The 20744-nt window shown below is 51.0% G+C and overlaps 1 protein-coding gene across 1 annotated transcript in view; it reads right to left on the reverse strand.

The window, feature by feature from the left end:
* Positions 1 to 10296: 10296 nt before the first annotated feature.
* LOC101940010 (tyrosine-protein phosphatase non-receptor type substrate 1-like) overlaps positions 10297 to 20744 on the reverse strand; it is a 32093-nt gene continuing 21645 nt past the window's right edge. Inside the window, exons 6-9 of the mRNA XM_065566265.1 lie at positions 16779 to 16892; positions 14979 to 15000; positions 14116 to 14155; positions 10297 to 12766 (exon numbers count right to left, since the gene is read on the reverse strand). Of these exons, the coding sequence (XP_065422337.1) occupies positions 12509 to 12766; positions 14116 to 14155; positions 14979 to 15000; positions 16779 to 16892 (434 nt within the window). The 3' untranslated portion in view covers positions 10297 to 12508. The remainder of the gene's footprint in view (positions 12767 to 14115; positions 14156 to 14978; positions 15001 to 16778; positions 16893 to 20744) is intronic.

The following is a 20744-nucleotide window of genomic DNA, read 5'->3' on the forward strand; positions in this document are numbered from 1 at the left end:
ATCGGGCTGGGAGCTGGTAACTGTTCCTGACAGTTTTGCAGGTTTGATCTGTACAGCAGGGCCCACCCTCTGTGGATCCACCTCCGCCCAGTTGCACCCACCTCGGCCTACTCAGCCATTCCACTCCCTCTCTGTTGAGAACACACCTCTTCCTGGTGCTTTCTGTGCTCTGAAACAAGCCATGCCAAAAACTTTCCAGCTGCAGCTCCCAGCCTCTGCCCAGCAGAGACAATCCCCCAGTCTCCTGCCTTTCTCCTTGGGAAGGAACGGAGCCGTTGTTACAAGCCGGAAATTTGCTGGAGATGTCAGGAGGGCAGGAGCCGTGGTAGATGATGGCAGACCATGTGGTGTACTGGGCAGGGCAAAGGGCTGGGAGGCAAGAGACCTGGTTTCAATTCCTGGCTCTGCCACTGTTTGAAATTCAGCCCTGTGCAGCCAGCCAGCACCCAACCTTAGGCACTGTACACACCTCTCTAAAGTCCCTTCCCTGGGGCTGAATTTTACCTTTTGTGGCCCGGAGCAAAACTCTTAACCCCCCACCCTGTGTCTCCTGGGCCCCGTGGACAACAGAGGGCTAAGGAGACTGAGCTGGGGATGAAACGTGCCGCATAAGTGCAAATTATTAATTATAATGAGCATGAGACAAGTTAAGGAGGGATTCTTCTATTTCCCCTCGCACTAGGCAGGTCCCAGTGTCAGGTGTCTGCTCCCAGCTGGTCCGCCATCCCCTGGGGCCCGCAGGAGGGAGGCTCCGAGAGCTTAAGCCTGATTTTTCGCCCGTTGGTGATCCCAGGGGAGTCAGTCCTCATTTACCCCAGCTAAGTGGGATCAGAGTCAGGCCCTGCTCCTGCTGAGGAATGGCCCTTCGCTGAGAAACCGCCTCCTCGCCTTGCTCTGAAAAACAACCGAGTAAAGCTGACAAACAGTTCCCATGGCAACAGCTGCCCCCGGCCCATCAGCAGGTGTGACGCCACGCTAGAAGTGGCTGCCATGACCTTCAATGGCGCAGGAGCCATCGACCAACAGCTTCACAGCAAGATGGGCTTTGGCGCAGGGGGGCTCTGCCTGAGCGGCCCAGGACACCCCCTCTCAGCAGGGCCGGCTGGCGGGGGTCTGTATAAATGCCCCAACTGCTCCCAGAGGCAGAGAATAGCTGCACCCTGGAGACCCTGCCGGGGCTGCCAATTGGGGAGGGGGCGGGGCTGTCCTCCAGCTGGCTCGTTAGGAGGGGGAGGGGGCTATACAGAGAAGGCAGCAGGCACCCTACCCAGGGTGGGGATAACAGAAAACTGGGGCCTGTTCAAGCATGCTGGGTCCGAAGCAGTCAGCTAGTCTCCTGCGCGCCCAGGCCCAAGACGAGCCAGCCTGGCCTGGCTGGACAAGACCCTGCCTTTGTCCCCGGCTCAGCAGCAGGGCTGTTCGCAGGTACTTTGGGCCAGGGCTGAGGAAGGCTTGGAGGGCTGGGGCCTGGTGGGGTTTCTGTTTGGGCCGAAGGATCCAAGGCCGGCGCTGGGCACGCAGGCTGGCTGTGGCTTGGGAACCGTCATGGGGCTTAGAGGGGGGTGGCCTTTGCTGTGACTGACACCATTGTATCACGCGACCTTGCTTGGACGCAGTTTGAAGCAGGCGGCGCCTTCCTGCCGCTGGGGATGAACACTGTGTGCTGGCCCTGAGAGCTGTGGCTTTCCTGCCTCTCCTCATCCTCTGTAACTCCTTCGGCTGGGCAGCCCAGTTAGCCACCAAAGGGGGAGGCTGCCCACTGGTGCTAGTGCGGCGGGAAGCTCCTCGGGGAGGGCGCCCTGAGATGCAGCCTGTCTCTGGAGACGGTTTGCATGGCAGCCCTTCGGGGAACGCTTTGTCTCTGTTTTACAAACTCTGGGCTCAGGACTCTATCTGCTGGGGCTGTGCCTGGGGGCTAGTAACCGCTGACCTGCAGCACCTGTGCTCTGAAGGGTGGCTGCTGACTCGTGGACAGGCTGGTGTGCACCCTGGAGGGTGGTGGTAGTGGGGGGCTGGTAGGTAACTTGCAGCTGTATTGCTTAGCAATGGCTGCAGATTGGGTTGTATGTTTCATGGGGGCAGAGGACTTTGGCCTGCCAGGGAATGTGTTTCTGTGGCCAGCTCAGGCCCATGGGAAGGAGGCCACCCCAGTGCCACCCTCTTTGGGGGATGCTTGATGGGGCATCACCTTGGTGGGGAAGGCACCCGGCCTCTGTCCTAGGTGTGCTCTAGAGCGGTAGTGCTGGCAGCTGCCAGGTAACTTATCCTGTAGCCTCCCCTTGTGGCCTGGAGATGAGCCTTTGTAGCTGCTTTGTAACATGCAAAGGAGGCAGAGGGTGTGTGTGTGTGTGTGTGTGTGTGTGTTCGGAAACCTGGAGTTGTGTAACGGGAGGAAAAATGAAGGTGTGTCTAGTGAGCCTTCCCCACGCCCAGTGAGTGACCTGTCCTCCCCAACGGTTAACAATCCACGCTCCTCCCCAGCAATTATTGCTCCTTGGGCCACCACGGCTCTTCCTGTACAGTTTGTGTGTCAGTTTATCCGGGGACTGATTGAGGTACAGACCCTGCTCCATGAAAGTACAGTACAGGCTTTCAGCATATGCTTAGGTATGGGACAGACCTGCAAGTAAAAACAGCAGCATGTGGTGGCACCATCTAGCCAGTGAGAGCGAGCTCTGATCTCTCCAATAGCTGATACGTGAGCTCCCCTTAATGGTGAGTCTGGGACAGAGAAAAATCAACCGGCTGCTAGTTACTGTCCGGTGTCAAAAGTTGAAAGGCAGGAGGGTCCTGACAGAAGCTAGAGCGAGAGGGAAAATCTGGCAGAAACAGTTCAAGTCTAACAAACACGGAATAAAGGAAAACACCATAGCAGCCCAACACGATAGCATTTAATTTCAGAAGGGGGACTACACAAAAATGAGGACGTTTAGTGAAACAGAAATTAAAAGGTACAGCGCAAAAAGTGAAATCCCTGCAAGCTGCGTGGAAACTTTTTAAAGACCCCATAATAGAGGCTCAACTTAAATGTGTCCCCCAAATTAAAAATCATAGTAAGAGAACCAAAAAAGAGCCACCGTGGCTAAACAACAAAGTAAAACAAGCAATGAAAGGCAAAAAGGCATCCTTTAAAAAGTGGAAGTTAACTCTTAGTGAGGAAAATAGAAAGGAGCATAAACTCTGGTAAATGAAGTGTAAAAATAATAATTAGGAAGGCCAAAAAAGAATTTGAGGAACAGCTAGCAGACTCAAAGTAATAGCAATTTTTTTTAAAGTACATCAGAAGCAGGAAGCCTGCTAAACAACCCGTGGGGCTCCTGGACAATCGAGGTGCTAAAGGAGCGCTCAAGGAGGATAAGGTCGGAGAAACTAAATGAATTCTTTGCATCGCTTTCACGGCTGAGGATTTGAGGGAGTTTCACAAACCTGAGCCATTTTTTTAGGTGACAAATCTGAGGGACTGTCCCAGATTGAGGTGTCATTAGAGGAGGTTTTGGAACAAATGGATAAACTAAACAGTAATAAGTCACCAGGACCAGATGGTATTTACCCAAGAGTTCTGAAGGAACTCAAATGTGAAATTGCAGAACTACTAACTGTCGTCTGTAACCTATCGTTTAAATCAGCCTCTGTACCAAATGACTGGAGGATAGCTAATGTGACGCCAATTTTTAAAAAGGGCTCCAGAGGTGACCCTGGCAATTACAGGCTGGTAAGCCTGACTTCAGTAGCAGGCAAACTGGTTGAAACTATGGTAAAGAACAGAATTGTCAGACACATGGATGAACATAACCTGTTGAGGATGGGTCAACATGGTTTTTGTAAAGGGAAATCATGCCTCACCAATCTACTAGAATTCTTTGAGGGAGTCAACAAGCATGTGGACAAGGGGGATCCAGTGGATATAGTGTACTTGGATTTTCAAAAATCCTTTGACAAGGTCCCTCCCCAGAGACTCTTAAGCAAAGTAAGCTGTCATGGGAAAGAGGGAAGGTCCTCTCATGGATTGGTAACTGGTTAAAAGATAGGAAACAAAGGGTAGGAATAAATGGTCAGTTTTCAGAATGGAGAGAGGTAAATAGTGGTGTTCCCCAGGGGTCTGTACTGGGCTCAGTTCTATTCAACATATTCATAAATGATCTGGAAAAAGGGGCAAACAGTGAGGTGGTAAAATTTGCAGATGATACAAAACTACTCAAGATAGTTAAGTTCCAGGCAGACTGTGAAGAGCTACAAAAGGATCTCTCAAAACTGGGTGACTGGGCAACAAAATGGCAGATGAAATTCAGTGTTGATAAATGCAAAGTAATGCACACTGGAAAACATAATCCCAACTATACATATAAAATAACGGGGTCTAAATTAGCTGTTACCACCCAAGAAAGAGATCCTGGAGTCATTGTGGATTGTTCTCTGAAAACATTCCCTCAATGTGTGGCGACAGTAAAAAAAAAAAGCGAACAGAATGTTGGGCATCATTAAGAAAGGGATAGATAATAAGACAGAAAATGTCATATTGCCTCTATATAAATCCATGGTACTCCCACATCTTGAATACTCTGTGCAGATGTGGTCGCCCCATCTCAGAAAAGATCTATTGGAATGGGAAAAGGTTCAGAAAAGGGCAACAAAAATTATTAGGAGTATGGAACAGCTGCTGTATGAGGAGAGATGAATAAAACTTGGATTTTTCAGCTTGGAAAAGAGACGACTAAGGGGGGATATGATAGAGGTCTATAAAATCATGACTGGTGTGGAGAAAGTAAATAAGGAAGTGTTTAGGGTTACCATTCGTCCGGATTTACCCGGACATGTCCTCCTTTTGTGTGCTAAAAATAGCGTCCGGGGGGAATTTGTAAAGCACTCACAATGTCCGGGATTTCCCCCTCCCCCGGCTGGGAGGGCGGCTGGGAGGGCTGCAGGAAAGTCCCGGGCTGGACTCCGGAGCAGCTTCCTCCTCCCACCCCCCCCTCCCTGCATTCTGAGCCGGCCGGCAGCTCCTCCTCCTGCAGCCCGCTCCGGCAGCCCTGTGCAGGGCCAGGGACCGGGTTTTGTGTTGTGCAGGGGAGCTCAGCCATGTGTCCAGCTGGCACAGAGCCCAACACCCTGTTCTGAGCAGCAGGGTAAGGGGGGGCAGGAGAAGGGACAGGGAGGTTCTGGAGGGGGCAGTCAAGAAACGGGGGGGGGCTTTTGGAGGGGAGTGGAGAAAGTTTTGGGCAGTCAGGGTACAGGTAGGGGGTAGGGTCCTGGGGGGCAGTTGGGGGGGGGTCTTAGGAAGGGGCAGTTAGGGGACAAGGAACAGGGAGTCTTAGGTAGGGGGTGGGGTTCTGGAGGGCAGTTAGGAGCAGGGGTCCCAGGAGGGGGCAGTCAGGGGACAAGGAGCGGGGGGTAGGGGGCTGGGAGTTCTGGGGGGGAGCTGTCAGGGGGCAGGAGTGGGGAGAGGGATCGGAGCAGTCAGGGGACAGGGAGCAGAGGGGTTTAGATGGGTTGGGAGTTCTGGGGGGGCTGTCAGGGGGCAGGAGTGTGGAGAGGGATCGGAGCAGTCAGGGGACAGGGAGCAGAGGGGTTTAGATGGGTTGGGAGTTCTGGGGGGGGCTGTCAGGGGGTGGGGAGTGGTTGGATGGGGCGTGGGAGTCCCAGGGGTCTGTCTGGGGGTGGGGGTGTGGATAAGGGTTGGGGCAGTCAGGGGACAAGAGGCAAGGAGGTTTAGATAGGGAGTGGAGTCCCGGGGGGCAGTTAGGGGCAGGGGTCCCAGGAGGGGGCAGTCAGGGGACAAGGAACGGGGGGAGGGTTGGGGGTTCTGGGGGGGCGGGAAGTGGGAGGGGCAGGGGCGGGGCTAGGGCGGGGCTCCTCCCGTCCTCTTTTTTGCTTGTTGAAATATGGTAACCCTAGAAGTGTTATTTACTCCTTCTCATAACACGAGAACTAGGGGTCAGCATATTAAATGAATAGGCAGCAGGTTTAAAACAAACAAAAGGAAGTACTTCTTCACATGACACACAGTCAGTCTGTGGAATTTCTTGCCACAAGATGTTGTGAAGGCCAAGACTATAACAGGATTAAAAAAAAGAACTAGATAAATTCATGGAGGATAGGTGCATCAATGGCTATTAGCCAGGCTGGTCAGGGATGGTGTCCCTAGCCTCTGTTTGCCAGAAGCTGGGAATGGGCGACAGGGGTGAATCACTTGCTGATTCCCTGTTCTGTTCATTCCCTCTGGGGCACCTGGCACTGGCCACTGTCGGTAGACAGGATGCTGGGCTAGATGGACCTTTGGTCTGACCCAGTATGGCCGTTCTTATGTTCTTGTTCTTAGCATCCCTCGCCTAATCAAACAGTGCTTCTTGGCAGGGCTAACAGCCAGTCTGCAGAATGGCCAGGCCAGCTGGAAATGGGGGCGTGTGTGATTATCCCACTTCAGGAAAACCTGCCCTGTCAGTGGGATGCATTGAAAGACCATAACTTTAAATTGTTGGAGGGAGGAGAATGAGCAAAACAAAAATTCAGAAGTTCTCCCTGGGCATGATCTGCCACGACACTGCAGGGTGACTGGCTGCTTTGTGAGGAAGCTGCTTTGGGCAGAGTGTGTCTGTGTGTCTAATGGGAGGCTAGCTTCAGCCTTAGCTGGGGAAAGAAGGCCTGGGCCATAAGCCGCAGCTCTCCCACTACCAGACAGGCAACCTCTTCTCCTGCCTCTTTAACGTCCTTCTCCTCCCCCCTCTCTGAAAGGCACTAGTGAGGGGTTAGTTGAGTAACACACAGGAAGGTTATTCAACAGCTGTGGGGTTTTTCTTCTTTCAAAGCACCAGGTAACCCTTCCACACTGCAGCACTGACCTTAGTTGTTAGGGTCACAGGCTTCAGCTGTGTGCTGTGAGTGGCTGGAGCAACTCCAGAGACTTTCCTCTTCCCTGGAAGCTCAGTGTGGTTAGTCTCTTTTCAAAAGCAAACTTTGAATGGGGGCTGGGGGACGGATTTGCACAGAACCGGCTGGAGCGCTGTGACGAGATCCCGAGGGTAGAAAGGCTGGACTGCAGAGAGAGGACCCAATTCTGCTCCAGTGATAAAATAGAGGGGGGGAGGCTCAGCACCGGCTTCTGAGCTGGGGGATTGTAAACACGGAAACCTGGGGCTCCTAGTGTCCCGCTGACCACAGGGACAGGAAATCTCCCTCTCTGTGTTCTCAGTCGTGTTCGTTTTGTGGTCTGAGTGGCTGCTGGTTCAGCTGTTGGGAAATCCAAAGTAAGGAAGTGAGTTTGCTGCTTGAACTTCTCCTCTGTGGTCTGCTCTGGCTTCGGTCAGCCACAGCTGTACTGAAACTCACTGCTACACTCCCCAGCTCCCTGGGGGGACGTGGCCCCCCCTGCACAGCAGGCAGGCAGGCGTACTCCCCAGATGGCTACCAGAATGACACTGCTGGGGGGTCCTGCTGGGAGAGGGGCTCTAGCGGACACAGCCCCGCCTTGCTCAGTGGGACTCGAAGGACCATCTGCATGGCAAGCGGCTTTGTGCCAGGGACCTGTTTGCTGTTGTAGGCTGATGTTGGTTAATGGGTGGCTCAGTTTGGGAGAGTAGCCAGGAGAGAGCAGGGCTGCGTTGCTGCTCGGTCAGGGTTAATTCACTGAGACGGAATGGAGGGGGCTGCCCTGCGTAGGAGCTCTTGCCACCCCCAGACCTAGCCATGCTTATCACTGTAAGTGGGCTCTACAGAGGACCCTGACAATGCTGGAGCTCCATAGCTGGAGCAGTGCTGGTGGAAGGGCCCATCTCCAGAAGAGGGCTCCTCTTCTGAAACGCCTGTTACTATTGACTTCCACCTGTCTGCATACAGGGCTAAGCCTTGGGGGAGCTCCACCAACAAAGCTAGGGTTTGCTAATTCACAGCCCCTGTGGCCAGACCCCACCCCTTCACTACCCCACTTCCACTCACCTGAGTCACCCACCACGGCACCACGTTCCCCGGGGGAGGGGTGGAACAGCAAGAGCGGACGATAAAGACGCCTGGGGGCACAGGTGGGTTGTAACTACACAAGTGGCCCTTGGGCAGGGTAAATAACTCTCCAAGCTTGGAAGGGATCATGGCTGGTCTGAAAACATTTTGGGCGTCCTGACAGTTGGGAGTCACTGAACCATTATTTCAAGATCTCTTGTTCTTAAGGACGATCCCAGTATTTCTCCCCCCTCCTGCCCCTAAACACAGCAGACACCCGCGGTGTCTTGGATCGTTGGTGTTGCAGGCCTTAGTGTTTTCCCATCATTATTCCCAGCACGCGTTCTTCTTTCTGGAAAGCTCAGTACCACCTCACAGACCCATCCAATGGTTGCTACCCTAGACTTGTGCTCCTGAGTCCTCCTATAGTCTGCTTGCTACTGCCTGCAGGACCCGGTCTCTGCAGTTCTCGCATCCCCCTTGCAAGCTGTAGGAGCCCTGAAGGTCAGCCACAGACTCATGGGAATCACTTGGAAAGTTTCCACACACTGTGTCTGCATCATGTTGTTTCTCTCCCAGCTGTATGGAAACGGAATCTGTGGATGTCTGGTTGAATTGCTTCACGGCAGCGGATTAGCCTGGCAGGAGAAGTGGGGAAACGCACCGCATGCCAGGGGCTTATGTCACCAGATCCTACTGCTTCCTCCCTCTTCAGTTCAGTGCAATCTCCTGACAAAACCCCTCCCACATAGACCCCCTCCTGCTCCACCTGATGCTGCTCAGGGTCCTGGCCCTGCTTTTTGATTCTTCTGATGCAAGGGATGGACCTTTGTCACCCTCCAAACAATGAGCTTCATCTCAAACAGAAGTAGGCTTCAGCCAATGGTGGTTGTACTGAGAACCTGTTTTGGGCTTCAGCAGTGAGCTACCATCAGCACAAGCTCTGGGGTCTTTTACAAGAGGCCAGGCATGTCTAACCACAGGCAGATGGTTACGGGTCCTTGTCTGAGATCCAGACATCTAAGCCACAGAAAGCTAAACTAAGAAAGAGGAACAAATAGTTACTTAATTGAGCAGGCTGGCTTTCGACACAGGTTTTAACTGCTTCTGTTAGCATTATTTGATGCTCTGCTACGGACTGAGCAGTCAGCAAAACCAAATGACTGGCAGAAGGCTCTGGGGGGAGGCCTGGGGAAGAGCTGTGAGGGAAAAGGAGCACGGGCTGATGTTTAGAAAAGCACAAGACTAAACTAGCTCCTGAGATCTAATCCAGACGCTGATTGGCTATGGCTGCCTTACGATAGGTAGCTGTGCATCTAAATCCCGTCTGCAGTTGTGCATGCAAATGGTCCCACTTGCCTGAATTGCACGTGCAGTTGTGCTCAGTTACCACGCCTGCACTTGCACCTTTGAGTGCCAGACTTGTTTAAAAACCCAGCTCTTCACCACCCTGTGGCTTAGTCTGCCCATCTGCTCCATGGGGATCACATTGCCCTGCCTTGCAGAGGGGCCGCGAGGCTGCACTGTGAAGCCCCTGGAGCTTCTCGGATAGACGATGCTTTAGACGTACAAAGCAGCTGTACTCAGCCCTGCAAATTCTTCTCCCCGACACCACCAAGCGAGGGACAGAGTAAAACTGAGCAGTACATAGTGTGACAGACCCAGACCAGTGGGGTACAGGAGTCTGGTAGAGGGCAAATATACTGGTCACTGGCTGAGTAGTTTTCTGTTCCCTGAGTGACCAGAGCAGGGGCTGCACTAGAATAATCAGGAACCTGCTAGAACCAGTTCAGGCAGGCAGGCTAATTAGGACACCTGGAGCCAATTAAGAAGAAGCTGCTAGAATCAATTAAGGCAGGCTAATCAGGGCACCTGGGTTTTAAAAAAGGAGCTCACTTCAGTTTGTGGTGTGAGTGTGAGGAGCTGGGAGCAAGAGGTGCAAGGAGCTGAGAATGAGAGGGTGTGCTGCTGGAGGACTGAGGAGCACAAGCGTTATCAGACACCAGGAGGAAGGTCCTGTGGTGAGAATAAGGAAGGTGTTTGGAGGAGGCCATGGGGAAGTAGCCCGGGTTCCCCCCAAACCTCCCAATTGACCTGTACTGTGGATTCTCCCAGAGGGGAAGGTCTCTGGGTTGTTCCCCAACCCACGTGGTGAATCTCTAAGGCAAGAAAATCCGCCAATAAGCGCAGGACCCACCAAGACAGAGGAGGAACTTTGTCACAATAGAGATGGGGAAAAGGGTCTGAGAACATGAATGACTCAATTTGCCTCCCTGCTCCCCAAGGGTATCTAACCCAGGAAGGGTGTTCTGGCTTCCCTGTGGCTTCCCTGAGCACTGCAGCTGGCACCGACACACAAGCAAGACAGAACTTTGAACTTTTTATTACAAAAATATCCTGCAAGCAAAACAAACCAAAAAAAAAATATGTTGCAATCTGTACAGGTGGTCACCTTGTTGGTTTTGAAACATCCTGTCTAGATCTCCTGGCTTTCCCCTCCTCCTCCCCTGCTCCCTGCAGGATCAAGCAGCTAGGATACAATCTGGTTTCCAACACATTTTAGTGCTAGATTATTTCTCCCTCGTCCACCCTCCTTCCAAGGAATGGTACCACAAGTCCCATGTGTTCCCTTTAATAGTGCTGAGGAAAGGAGGGCAGTGAAAGGGCATTCGGCCATCACAAGAACTGGGCAAGGGGGCCACATTCAGGCCTGACGTAAACAGGTATAATCCACTGCCTGGAGTGCCAGCTGCCTAGCCCAGCTCTTCTTGGCCCTGGGAATCTTGAAACCTGACTCCTAGGGATAAGGTGAAAATTGAAACTCTGCATTATCTGCAACCTCCCATGTAGAAAATCAGGAAGACGGCTGCTTCTGAAATGCCACTTGTGGCTGCATTTCAGCTTCGTTTGCCACTTTTCTTCGCTAGGCCGGTAAGTCTACCCGGCAGTGGGGGAGGCGGAGAAGTCGGAAATCCGCACCCCTCCCCGCAGCGCTGATGGAGGGTTACTTGCTTACCGGGACTTCACTTGACAGGGTTGGGGATTATCACGCTGACTCTGACATTTAGTTTTGCACGTCTCATCCTAGTGATGAACACACAGCACTCCACCCATGGACGACACACAAGCATTGGCTTTTAGCTCTAAAGATTAACAGTTACATGTCAAACAGTCAAAACATGGTGACGTTGTTCTCCGGGGGATGCCCTCCCCTGTGCATCAAGGCTTTCTTCTTCCTTCCAGGCACTGGGGCCGGGAGTGCTGGCTGACCTGGCCCGCAGGAAGTGCTGAAAGGCAGCATAGCCCTGGGAGTAGCCTGTGCTCTGGCAGTAGAGGTTGGCTAGCCTCTTCCCCCACCCCGGCTAGCACAAGCTTCTGTAGGAAGCCCGTTAGTCCCAGTCTCATGGGGATAAGCTCTGTGGCTGGCAATGGGGATGCTCTGTACCAGGGGAACACAGGCCTGGGAGTGGCGGTGTCTCGTAGCTCACGACTAGTGTAGCTTGTGACTGGCTCCAGGGTCGGATCAAGAATCTCCGCTCTGCCCAGGGAGCTCCGCAGGCTGCGTTCCCCAGCCCAAGGTGCTCCGGTGCTGAGAAACGTCCTCACTTTGTGATCTGATTGCAGAGAGTGAGACACACGGCCTGGTGCTCAACCCTCAAGGGCACGAGGGAGTCACTGGTCTTAACATACTGCCTCAAGGATGGGATGATGGGGGAGGGGGAACCTCAGGTGGAAACTTAAGGAATTACTTACGACACACTTAGTTTGGAGGAAAAGCTGTGCCTAAAATGAGCAGTCTCGTTCAGACGCGGGTTCTGGAGCAGGAGGAGGGAGGAAGTCTGAGAGGAAGAGGGAGTAGTCACTCCAGATCAAACAGGGTCTGCTCTTCACAGAGGGACTCCATCAGGCAAGCTAGTTGGCCTATGTTGCCTTGAGAACAGCAGTCCAGAGCCTGCTGCCAGACAGCTCTTTGCCACTAAGTTATCTCCCAAATCGGCCTCCTCTCCTTTAGGTGGTTGATCTGAGGCAGCCTGGCTGGTTCTTCAATGCACACAACATCCTAAATTGGCTGCAGAGAAATTCAGATGTTCACTAGACTGACAACCCTTGTCTGGAGAGGTTACGAGGTGGACTAGGCCACTGCACCAGCGAAGCACTGAAAACGGTCTGTCTGCTTAACACATGTGAAAGCAAACTCGATGCACCGAGCGAAGGACCTCTCCAGTCTGGTGACAAATCACCAGGGGAGTGGGGAGGAGGGGGGGGAATAGCAGAGATACTGGTCCAGAAATAAAGCTGCACTGTGTGAGGGTCTGAGTTCAGTCTGGGCCTCTCCGGGCCGGGTGTGGAAGTTGGTATTCACTCAAGTGAGGACACAGTGGCATGGGGAGGCGGCCGCACGCAGTGTGAAGCATTCCAGCCCCAGGAATGCAGCGACCATAGCTTGGCGCACACTTCCACTGTGCCCCTGGTGCCTCCATTGAGAGCCAGCGCTGGAGGACCAGGGCTCCATGTCCAGCTAGGGACCTGCCAGACTTCACCAAAAACCCAGTGAGCCCCGGCCTGCTTTTAGCCCTGATCATTTCCTTTGGATTTGGACGCTGGCGTACTCCGAGATGGCTTCCTCGGGCCGGGGGGCAGGTCTCTTGGGTGCCTTGCTGAGGTGGACCATGTCCAGGTCAGCGTAGGTGAGATTGTCTTCAGGGGCTGCGGGCTGGCCGGTCTGGATGCAGGCGTACTCCGACTGCGGGCTCATCTCCACAAAGCGGCGCTTGCTCTTCTTCTTCTGCTTGTCGAAGTTCAGGTCTGCGTAGGTCAGGTTGTTGGCATCAGAATCCTGAGTTGGGGAAGGGAGAAAACATGGCGTCAGCAGGGAGCTGTGTCACCTACAGTTGGAATATGAAGCTGTTCATCCCGAGTTAAGAGCCCGGTCTGGTGGCTATCGCAGGAGATTGCGGGGCAAGAGCTAGATTCTACTCCCAGCTCTGCTGCTGACTGATCCTGGGCAAGTCACTGAGTCGCCCAGTGCCTCAGTTTCCCCCTCAGTGAACTGGGAATACAACTACTTCATTAACGACTAAAGTGCTCTGAGGTCCTTGGATGGACCCTGCTAGGGCCGCACAAATATGATGTGCTCAAACCTAAAGTCCCCCTGCCTGAGACCTGGGGTCTGTGTGGATGAACTAGTGGTGCTGGATCCTGAGACAGGTGTCCGTCCCCCTTCCAAAACCAACCCCTCAACTATGGGCATCAGCTGCCAACGGGCTGGCTTGTTCAGCAGGGAACAAAGACGGAAATGGCTCTGAGACTGATCCAACATCCTGGGCAGGGTTAAGGCATGCTGGTGGGACAGTGTGGGGTCAATCTAGCCAGCGGCAGGGCAAGCCGGACCTGTTGCTGGATAACTCGCCTCTAGAACTGTCATTCAAGCTCCTGGGGACACGTGATAGTGTTTCAAGAGGGGCGGAGAAGCCCGCTAGTCCACAGGGCCCGAGACTAACCGAGACACTCGCTTGCTGCCTTCAGGCTTCTCCAGGCAACTGAGCTGCGCTATTAACATCCACGGCAAGAATTGTCCCTTAAGTCTGCTGGTGAACGATGCTCGGAGAGAAGAACCAGCTGGCCATACCGAGCCAGAGTCGGCAATCCATTGCACCCCTGCAGATCCGGAGCTGCTCCGCTGGAGTCCACAGAATTACTCTAGACTTGCAGCGGTGGAAGTGAGATCATGGTCTGGGCTGCTATGTCCTGAATGGATGAGGTCTTACCAGTGTTCGGCCAGCTGTGTGCCTACGTGAGCGTGAGCATGTGGGCGAGCTGGGGCAGGGGGGACGGAGCTCCGTTCCGATCGGTAAATTACTCAGAGCCGCATCACAGAATGCAAAATAACTCTAGAAATAGCTTCCCTGGCTTATTGTACAGCTGGCTCTAGTCACAATCGATCCAGACGTGTTCTTTGGGGTGGGGATGAGGAGAAGAGAAATTCAGTGCAATGGAGGCAGCTTCCCTATGCAATTTAGAGAGGGAGCGAACTGTCTGTCTCTCCCTTCACCCCAGCCACAGAAGCAGGCTCGCATAGCTGAGATTCTGAGCACTTAATAAACGGCCGTGATTTTAGCCTGATGCATGATATCGTCTGTCGCTCCCCCCTCTCCGGTTCCCCAAAAGAAACTAGTTGTTACGCACCTGGGGAGCTGTGCTGGGGCTCTTCTCGGGCTCGTGTAGCCTATAGAAAAAGCAACAGAACAGAGTCAAACACTCATTGTATTTTAGAACAGTAGCACTGCTGGGTGACTAAGTGTTGCAGAGGATTTTTCAGGTTAGGATGGTGGAGGACTGACTGACGGTTGATCGCAGGCCAGGGGAGAACCATTGGATACCAGTGTGTGATACTAACCGCACTCGGCAGAGTTTATCCTCACACAACACACAGACGTAAACAGTCAGCTGGCCAGAGGATGAAGATTTGGATTCCCCCAGGCTGTCTGTGTGGGGCATGGACAATAAAAAACAAGTGGCTGGTCTGCAGCTCAGTTAATGAATGTGAGGGCGTACGCTCGGCCAGGAACCTCCCTTCAGCAGTGCTATGGGAGAACCATCTCCAGCGACGTCTGCTTGCTGGCTCGTAACTGTTCGTACAGAGCGCGACTTCGCTGAGCCGTCTCTGGGTGGTAACTCTCGAACAGTCGTGTGCTGTAACAGGCTGAGTCATGGCTCATGAACTACTCTTGCCTTTACAATGGCTCTGGGGTATTCGACCCCACCATGTCACTAGAGGTAGAGACCAAAGTCTCCATAGCACGGATCTCCTCTTCCATCCACTAGTGACTGAGCATCACATCAACCGCCACGTACAGGCGAAGAGCTTTCAAAGTGAAGTGAAGACCATCCGAAACCACAGGGATTCAAGTTACACACTTGGAATCTAGCTAAAACTTGACCCATTTCATCCCTGGTGTCAACATTTTGACTTCATTAGCTCCTGTAGCTTTAAATTCCCTCACTGATTACCCAACAGTTCAATGAAGAAAATGGAGATCGGTGCTTACCTTACAGAAGGGGAGCTTTTTCCTGTTAAAAAGAGAAACACAACATAAAAAACCTTACTGGAATAATCCCGCCTCCCCACAGCATTTCATGTTAGTTTATATTGTTTTAGCTCCTTTACACAGTATTTCCTTTTTTTCTAACTTTTTTGGTGGAAGTTGCTAGATCAGGTTTTCCAGAAACCCAAGAACAGCAACTTCCTGCAAACTCTGCTGAACGTATTGCAAAACTCCTTTCCTTTCCTTGCAGGACAAATCTTTGTGGGTGGAGTCTAAACCTTTCCTATTTTAGGAGTGTCTTTTGCAAGACACAAATTGCATCACATACAATGTTACGCACAGCCTGGAGGGTTTCAGAATGGGGCTGTTTTATGAAGTTGAGCATGGCAGCATGCTAGAGGAACGATGGGAAAGGAGTCAGAAGCCAGTAATGGTATCAGAGTTCTGAGAAGGTCTTATTGCTCTTGCTGTTTAAAATGTTATCAGATCCCCTTGATGAGATTATCCCCTGATAATTCACCTCCCTTCCCCTCCCCTCCCCTCCCCTCCCCTCTTATTTTTGGGATGAATCTTCCAGTGCCTTCCAGGCACAGTACTGGGAGCTGTGATTTCCTCCAGCAACTGGCAGAAACTAGAGGGGGGATGGTAGCCGTGAGACTTTTCCCATTTAGCCTTCCACAGACAAGAGGGACAACCCTACTGAGAAACCCTGAGATCACAACCAGTGCTGATGTTTCAGTGATGTATGAATGGGGTGCTGCATTATTAGGCAAGAAGATACTGCAACAAACCAGTGCCTGAAACACTCTGAACTTACAACAAATGTACAAACATGCCTGCATCCCCACACGGGCTGAGGTGGACCCTGTACAATCCCTTGTTGGACTAGCTGGTTGCAGAACCTGGAATGAGGTCTTTAGTTCATGACCAGGCAGAACCAGTGACGTTTATAGGAGTGGTATTCCCTCCAGGCTGGGAGTGGAACAAGTGGTGCAGCTGCACTGGTCCTTCCCACAGTGCAATGCTGAAGTTATCCAAACACCTGCTCCTAGCAGCTGCGCTGGGCTCTATGGGATAGGTGCTAGAATCTATGGGATAGTTTAGAATCTTAGTAGTACCCATATGTTCTAATGCATGGGAGTGAGAGTGTCTCCATCCAAAATGGGGTTGCCCCATGGACATGCTAAGCCCATTGCCAAGACAAACACTGCAGCCCATCCTTTCATGCAGTCAGTGCTTTCCTTGCTTGGTGTCCATACAGCAGTGCCCTCTAGAGAGGACGTTAAACCAAGGGCCCTTTTACTCCTCATCTGTCCAGGAGGAAGTCAAATATCCCTGGGTATTTTTTTGAGAGCACTAGGAGAGAAACCTGGTGTCCTGGCCAGCATTCTCCCTCAACTACAGCTTTTAAATTCCCATAACTGCCCTTAGAATCTATATCATTGCCCCTACATCTGTCTAGCTTGCATCTTAGTAGAGGGTTTCAGGGTCCCTAGATGCTATACAGAACTAAACGAGCAATTTAAAGAGAAGAATACAAAGAGTGACACATACATATGATTTCCATAATGCATAACTTAAATCTATTCCAGTGGCTGTTACCCTTAAGCTATAACTGACTTTTCCCTATAGCTGTGAGTGAAATTCTCTTCCACTTTCCCCAGGTGAACGCTAACCAGTTCGGTTCATCCCATCCCCCCTGATGCTGGTGTGTTTGTAAAGCACTGCCTGAGTGTATGGGAAGAGAGTGATCTAGCCAGGGCACCCCTTGGCAGGCACCCACAGAAAATCATTCATTTTTACCTTTGCGCTGTCGTACTCTGATGAGGTAGATGACGGCGATTACCAATACAACCAGCACTGCACAAACCACTGCTACTGCTATGTAGATCTTTTCTTCTTCAGATAAGTAACTATCTGTAACGAGGGAAATTCAGGGATCATAGGAGGCCAGCGTCAGAATAGTCAAACCGAAAAACTCCTCGCCAGACTGAGTGAGTTAAATGCAGAACATCTGGGTTTATATTTATAAGTAAAGGTGAGCTAGGCCGCAGGAGCCTAAGGGAGTTAGGAGCTCAGCTCATGGAAATTCAGACTCCCTTTGGCCTCTTTGAGAATCTCAGCCACAGCTCAGGTCTGAAGTTTGGTACAAATGAGAACTTCCCCGGAGTTTGATTGTGCAGACCTGGGATTCCTGCTCATAGCTGCTGTAGAGATGACAGGCCTGTTCTGAAGGAGAGCTCTGTGCATCTTGAAAGCGTGTCCATTTCACCAACGGAAGTTTGGCCCAATAAAAGAGATTCCCTCCCCCACCTGGTCTCTCTCAGGCCTAGTCTGTGGGGTTTAGGGGAGGATTCGGAATCCAGTTCGCTAGGTGCTCTCAGGTGTGTGGATATAGTTACTGCAGTTGGCTGAAGTTTTTGTGGCAAACAGTGAAGTCACCAAAAAGTGTGCGTGGTTGGGTTCTTTATACCAAAAAGACTTGTGAATTCAGGCCAAATTCAGCAAAACTTTCAGCAGAAACAACTAAAATGGCTTGTTTTGGCCACTTCAAAGTCCAAACTTCGCTCTTGCTTTATTTTGACATGGTGTTTTGTTTAGATGTTTACCTAAAGTTTTGTTTTACATAGAAAAAAGGGTGAGACACCCAAAACAAACTTCCATTTTGGGTCAAAATAAACTGTGTTTAAGGGTTTTGTTTTTGTTTTAAATTTTGTCCCTGCATCAAAAAGTCCATTATTCGCTCAGCTCGAATAACGACCAGTCTCCGCCCATCTGCTGAGCGCATCTGTGACGTTATTGACATAAACTGGGACCATATAGATCATTGTTGCAACCAAAGTCCTGTAGTGGCACCCAAATCTTGTGTAAAGGGGGTCAAATGGGGTGTCTAGGACAAGGTTATGGTTTACTGGTTATGATTATGCTGTCTATATGTATGTATCAGTTTTGTAGTCGAAGTTATGAATATTGGCTCTATACTGTCTGTATGGCAAACTTATGCTATGCTTCTGGGTGACATCCCAGACAAGCTGAGATTAGCTCTGCCTAGCCTGCTTGATGGCCCATTAAGGACCATCAGCTATACAATGGACCCATTGAGAGAAGGCAGATACGCCTTGTACCTCAGCAAAGTATGCAGGGACTGGCCCATGTGACTCCAGACTCCATGTTGCTGTAATTTAAGAACAAAGAGGTGTTCTTACACCTGGAAAAGACTATATAAGGCTGATGCCTGATCTCCATCTGGTCTTCAATCCTGCTTCTTACCTCTGGAGGAACTTTGCTACAAGCTGAAGCTTTGAACAAAGGACTGAGGACCCATCCCAGCGGGGGATGTATTCCAGAGACTTGATTTGAACCTGCAGTTTATTCCATCGCTGCTGCAAGCCTGAACCAAGAACTGTGCCATTACTGTATGTAATTGATTCCATTTAACCAATTCTAACTCTCATCTCTATCTTTTTCCTTTTATGAATAAACCTTTAGATTTTAGATTCTGAAGGATTGGCAACAGCGTGATTTGTGGGGAAGATCCGATTTGTATATTGACCTGGGTCTGGGGCTTGGTCCCTTGGGATCAGGAGAACCTTTTTCTTTTACTGGGGTATTGGTTTTCATAACCATTTGTCCCCATAACGAGTGGCACTGGTGGTAATATTGGGAAACTGGAGTGTCTAAGGAGATTGCTTGTGAGACTTGCGGTTAGCCAGGGGATGAGACCGAAGTTCTCCTAGTCTGGCTGGTTTGGTTTGCCTTAGAGGTGGAAAAAACCCCAGCCTTGGGCTGTAACTGCCCTATTTGAGCAATTTGTCCTGAGTTGGCACTCTCAGTTGGGTTCCGCCAGAACCGCATTGTCACAGTGGCGTAGTCGGCAGGATCCACAGAACCAGGTCAATTAAGCTTTGGGTCAGAACCCCACGCTATCCAAATTTGAATTTTGGGATTGAGAGTTTTGTTGGTTAAAGAGCTGCTGCAATGGCTGAGCAAAGAGCATATGAGGGACTTGGCAAAAAAGCCCTGGAAAATTTGTGTTCAGAAAAGAGGATAAGCTTTAGAAAGAAAGCTACAAAGGAAGAACTGAGAAATCTGTTAATAGCCAGTGATCAGGGGGCAAGAGCACAGCCCTTACCTGAGGCTGCAGAAGATGCAGAAAAAATTAGGATGCAAAGGGTGACAAGTAAACTGCAATTTGAGCATGAACAGAAGCTAGCGGATCTTCGGTTGCTGGAGAAGCAAAAAATAGCAGAATTAGAGAAGGAGGCTGATGAGAGAGCTCGTAAGGGACGTCTAGAGCTGCTCGCTGCTGAGCAGGAGACTCACAGGATGGAACAGGAGACGGCCAGACTTCAGCTCCAAGTACTGGAAGAGCGGAGAAAGTCATCCCCACCTGGTGCTCCACTTCCCCCCCCGCCATGAGAAAAACTGGGAAAGGATGTGTCCCATTTACAACGATACTGAGGATATAGAGGAGTTTTTGTCTACCTTTGAACGCCTCTGCAATCTGTACCAGATCCCCGAGGGTCAGCGAATGCCTGTCCTGCTGACCAGACTGACTGGAAAGGCCAGGGAGGTATTCAATGACTTGGGGGAACAAGAAGCCTTAGATTATGAGCTGTTTAAGGATTCTGTGTTAAGGCGGTTCAAGGTTACTCCTGAATCTTACAGAGTTAAGTTTAGAGAGTTTAAAATGTCTAAGGATTGTACTTTTGTAGAATGTGCTCATAAGCTGATGGGTTTTGTTAAAAAATGGGTTGTGGGAGCTAAGGCGCATGGGAGTTTTGAAAAACTGCTGGATTTGATAACTTTGGAACAGTTCTTAGACATTGTGCCTGACAATGTGAGAGCAGCTGTGTGTGACAGGGACCCTGAGTCAGTCCTACGGGCAGCAGAGATTGCGGATGCCCATACCCAAAACAGGGCTCGAGAAGGGTGTAAAACCCCGGGGAAAAGTAATCACCATTCCCCCCAGTTCAAGAGGAGGGAAGGATTTAAAAATAAACCTGACTCTTCTAAAGGAGTTCAAGGGGGCCTGGAGGGTAGGAACTCACATCCCAGGACGGAACAGGTTACATGCTATCACTGTGGTATCCTGGGCCACATGAGATCAGACTGCCCGACACTGAAGGGCAGCCCAAAACCAGCAACCCCAAATGCCACGGCAAATGCTAACCCTGTTGTTGTAAACTCACAGGCAAGCCACACAGAGCCCAGCATTGGTGCCCTGTGTGCAAATGCTGTTTCTGTGGTCTCTGAAGAATTTGACCTTAAAACTCACATTAAAGCTAAATATGGGGGAAATAACGCAGAGTTTATTAGCAGTGCAGAAGTGAATGGAGAAAGGTGTATGGCATGGAGGGACACCGCAGCAGATATTACTCTGGTTAAAGCAAGTCTTGTCAGGAAGGAAGATTATTTGCCAGGTGAAGATGTAACTGTTGTAGCCTTATCTAAGTATTTTGTCAGGGTGCCTTTGGCTAAAGTCCACCTGAAATGGAAGGGATTGGAGGGCACCATGGTTGTGGGAGTAAAAGACATAATCCCTAAGGATATTATGATTGGAAATGATATTAAAGCTATGGTCAGTCAAGTTAATACAAACCAGGCACAAGAGAGGATTGGTCCTAAGGTTGTGCCTATGGAGGGTTTCTCCAAAAGTTTGTCCTTGGAAAGTAGCTGTTTGGCTGTAAATGAAGTTTCTGAATGTCTATCTAATGTCTCAGAAGTAAATCTGGAATTAGATCAAGCGAAGGGAGAGGAGAACAAGGA

Source organism: Chrysemys picta, chromosome 13 (genome assembly GCF_011386835.1).
Source record: "Chrysemys picta bellii isolate R12L10 chromosome 13, ASM1138683v2, whole genome shotgun sequence".
NCBI classification, from domain to species: domain Eukaryota; kingdom Metazoa; phylum Chordata; order Testudines; family Emydidae; genus Chrysemys; species Chrysemys picta.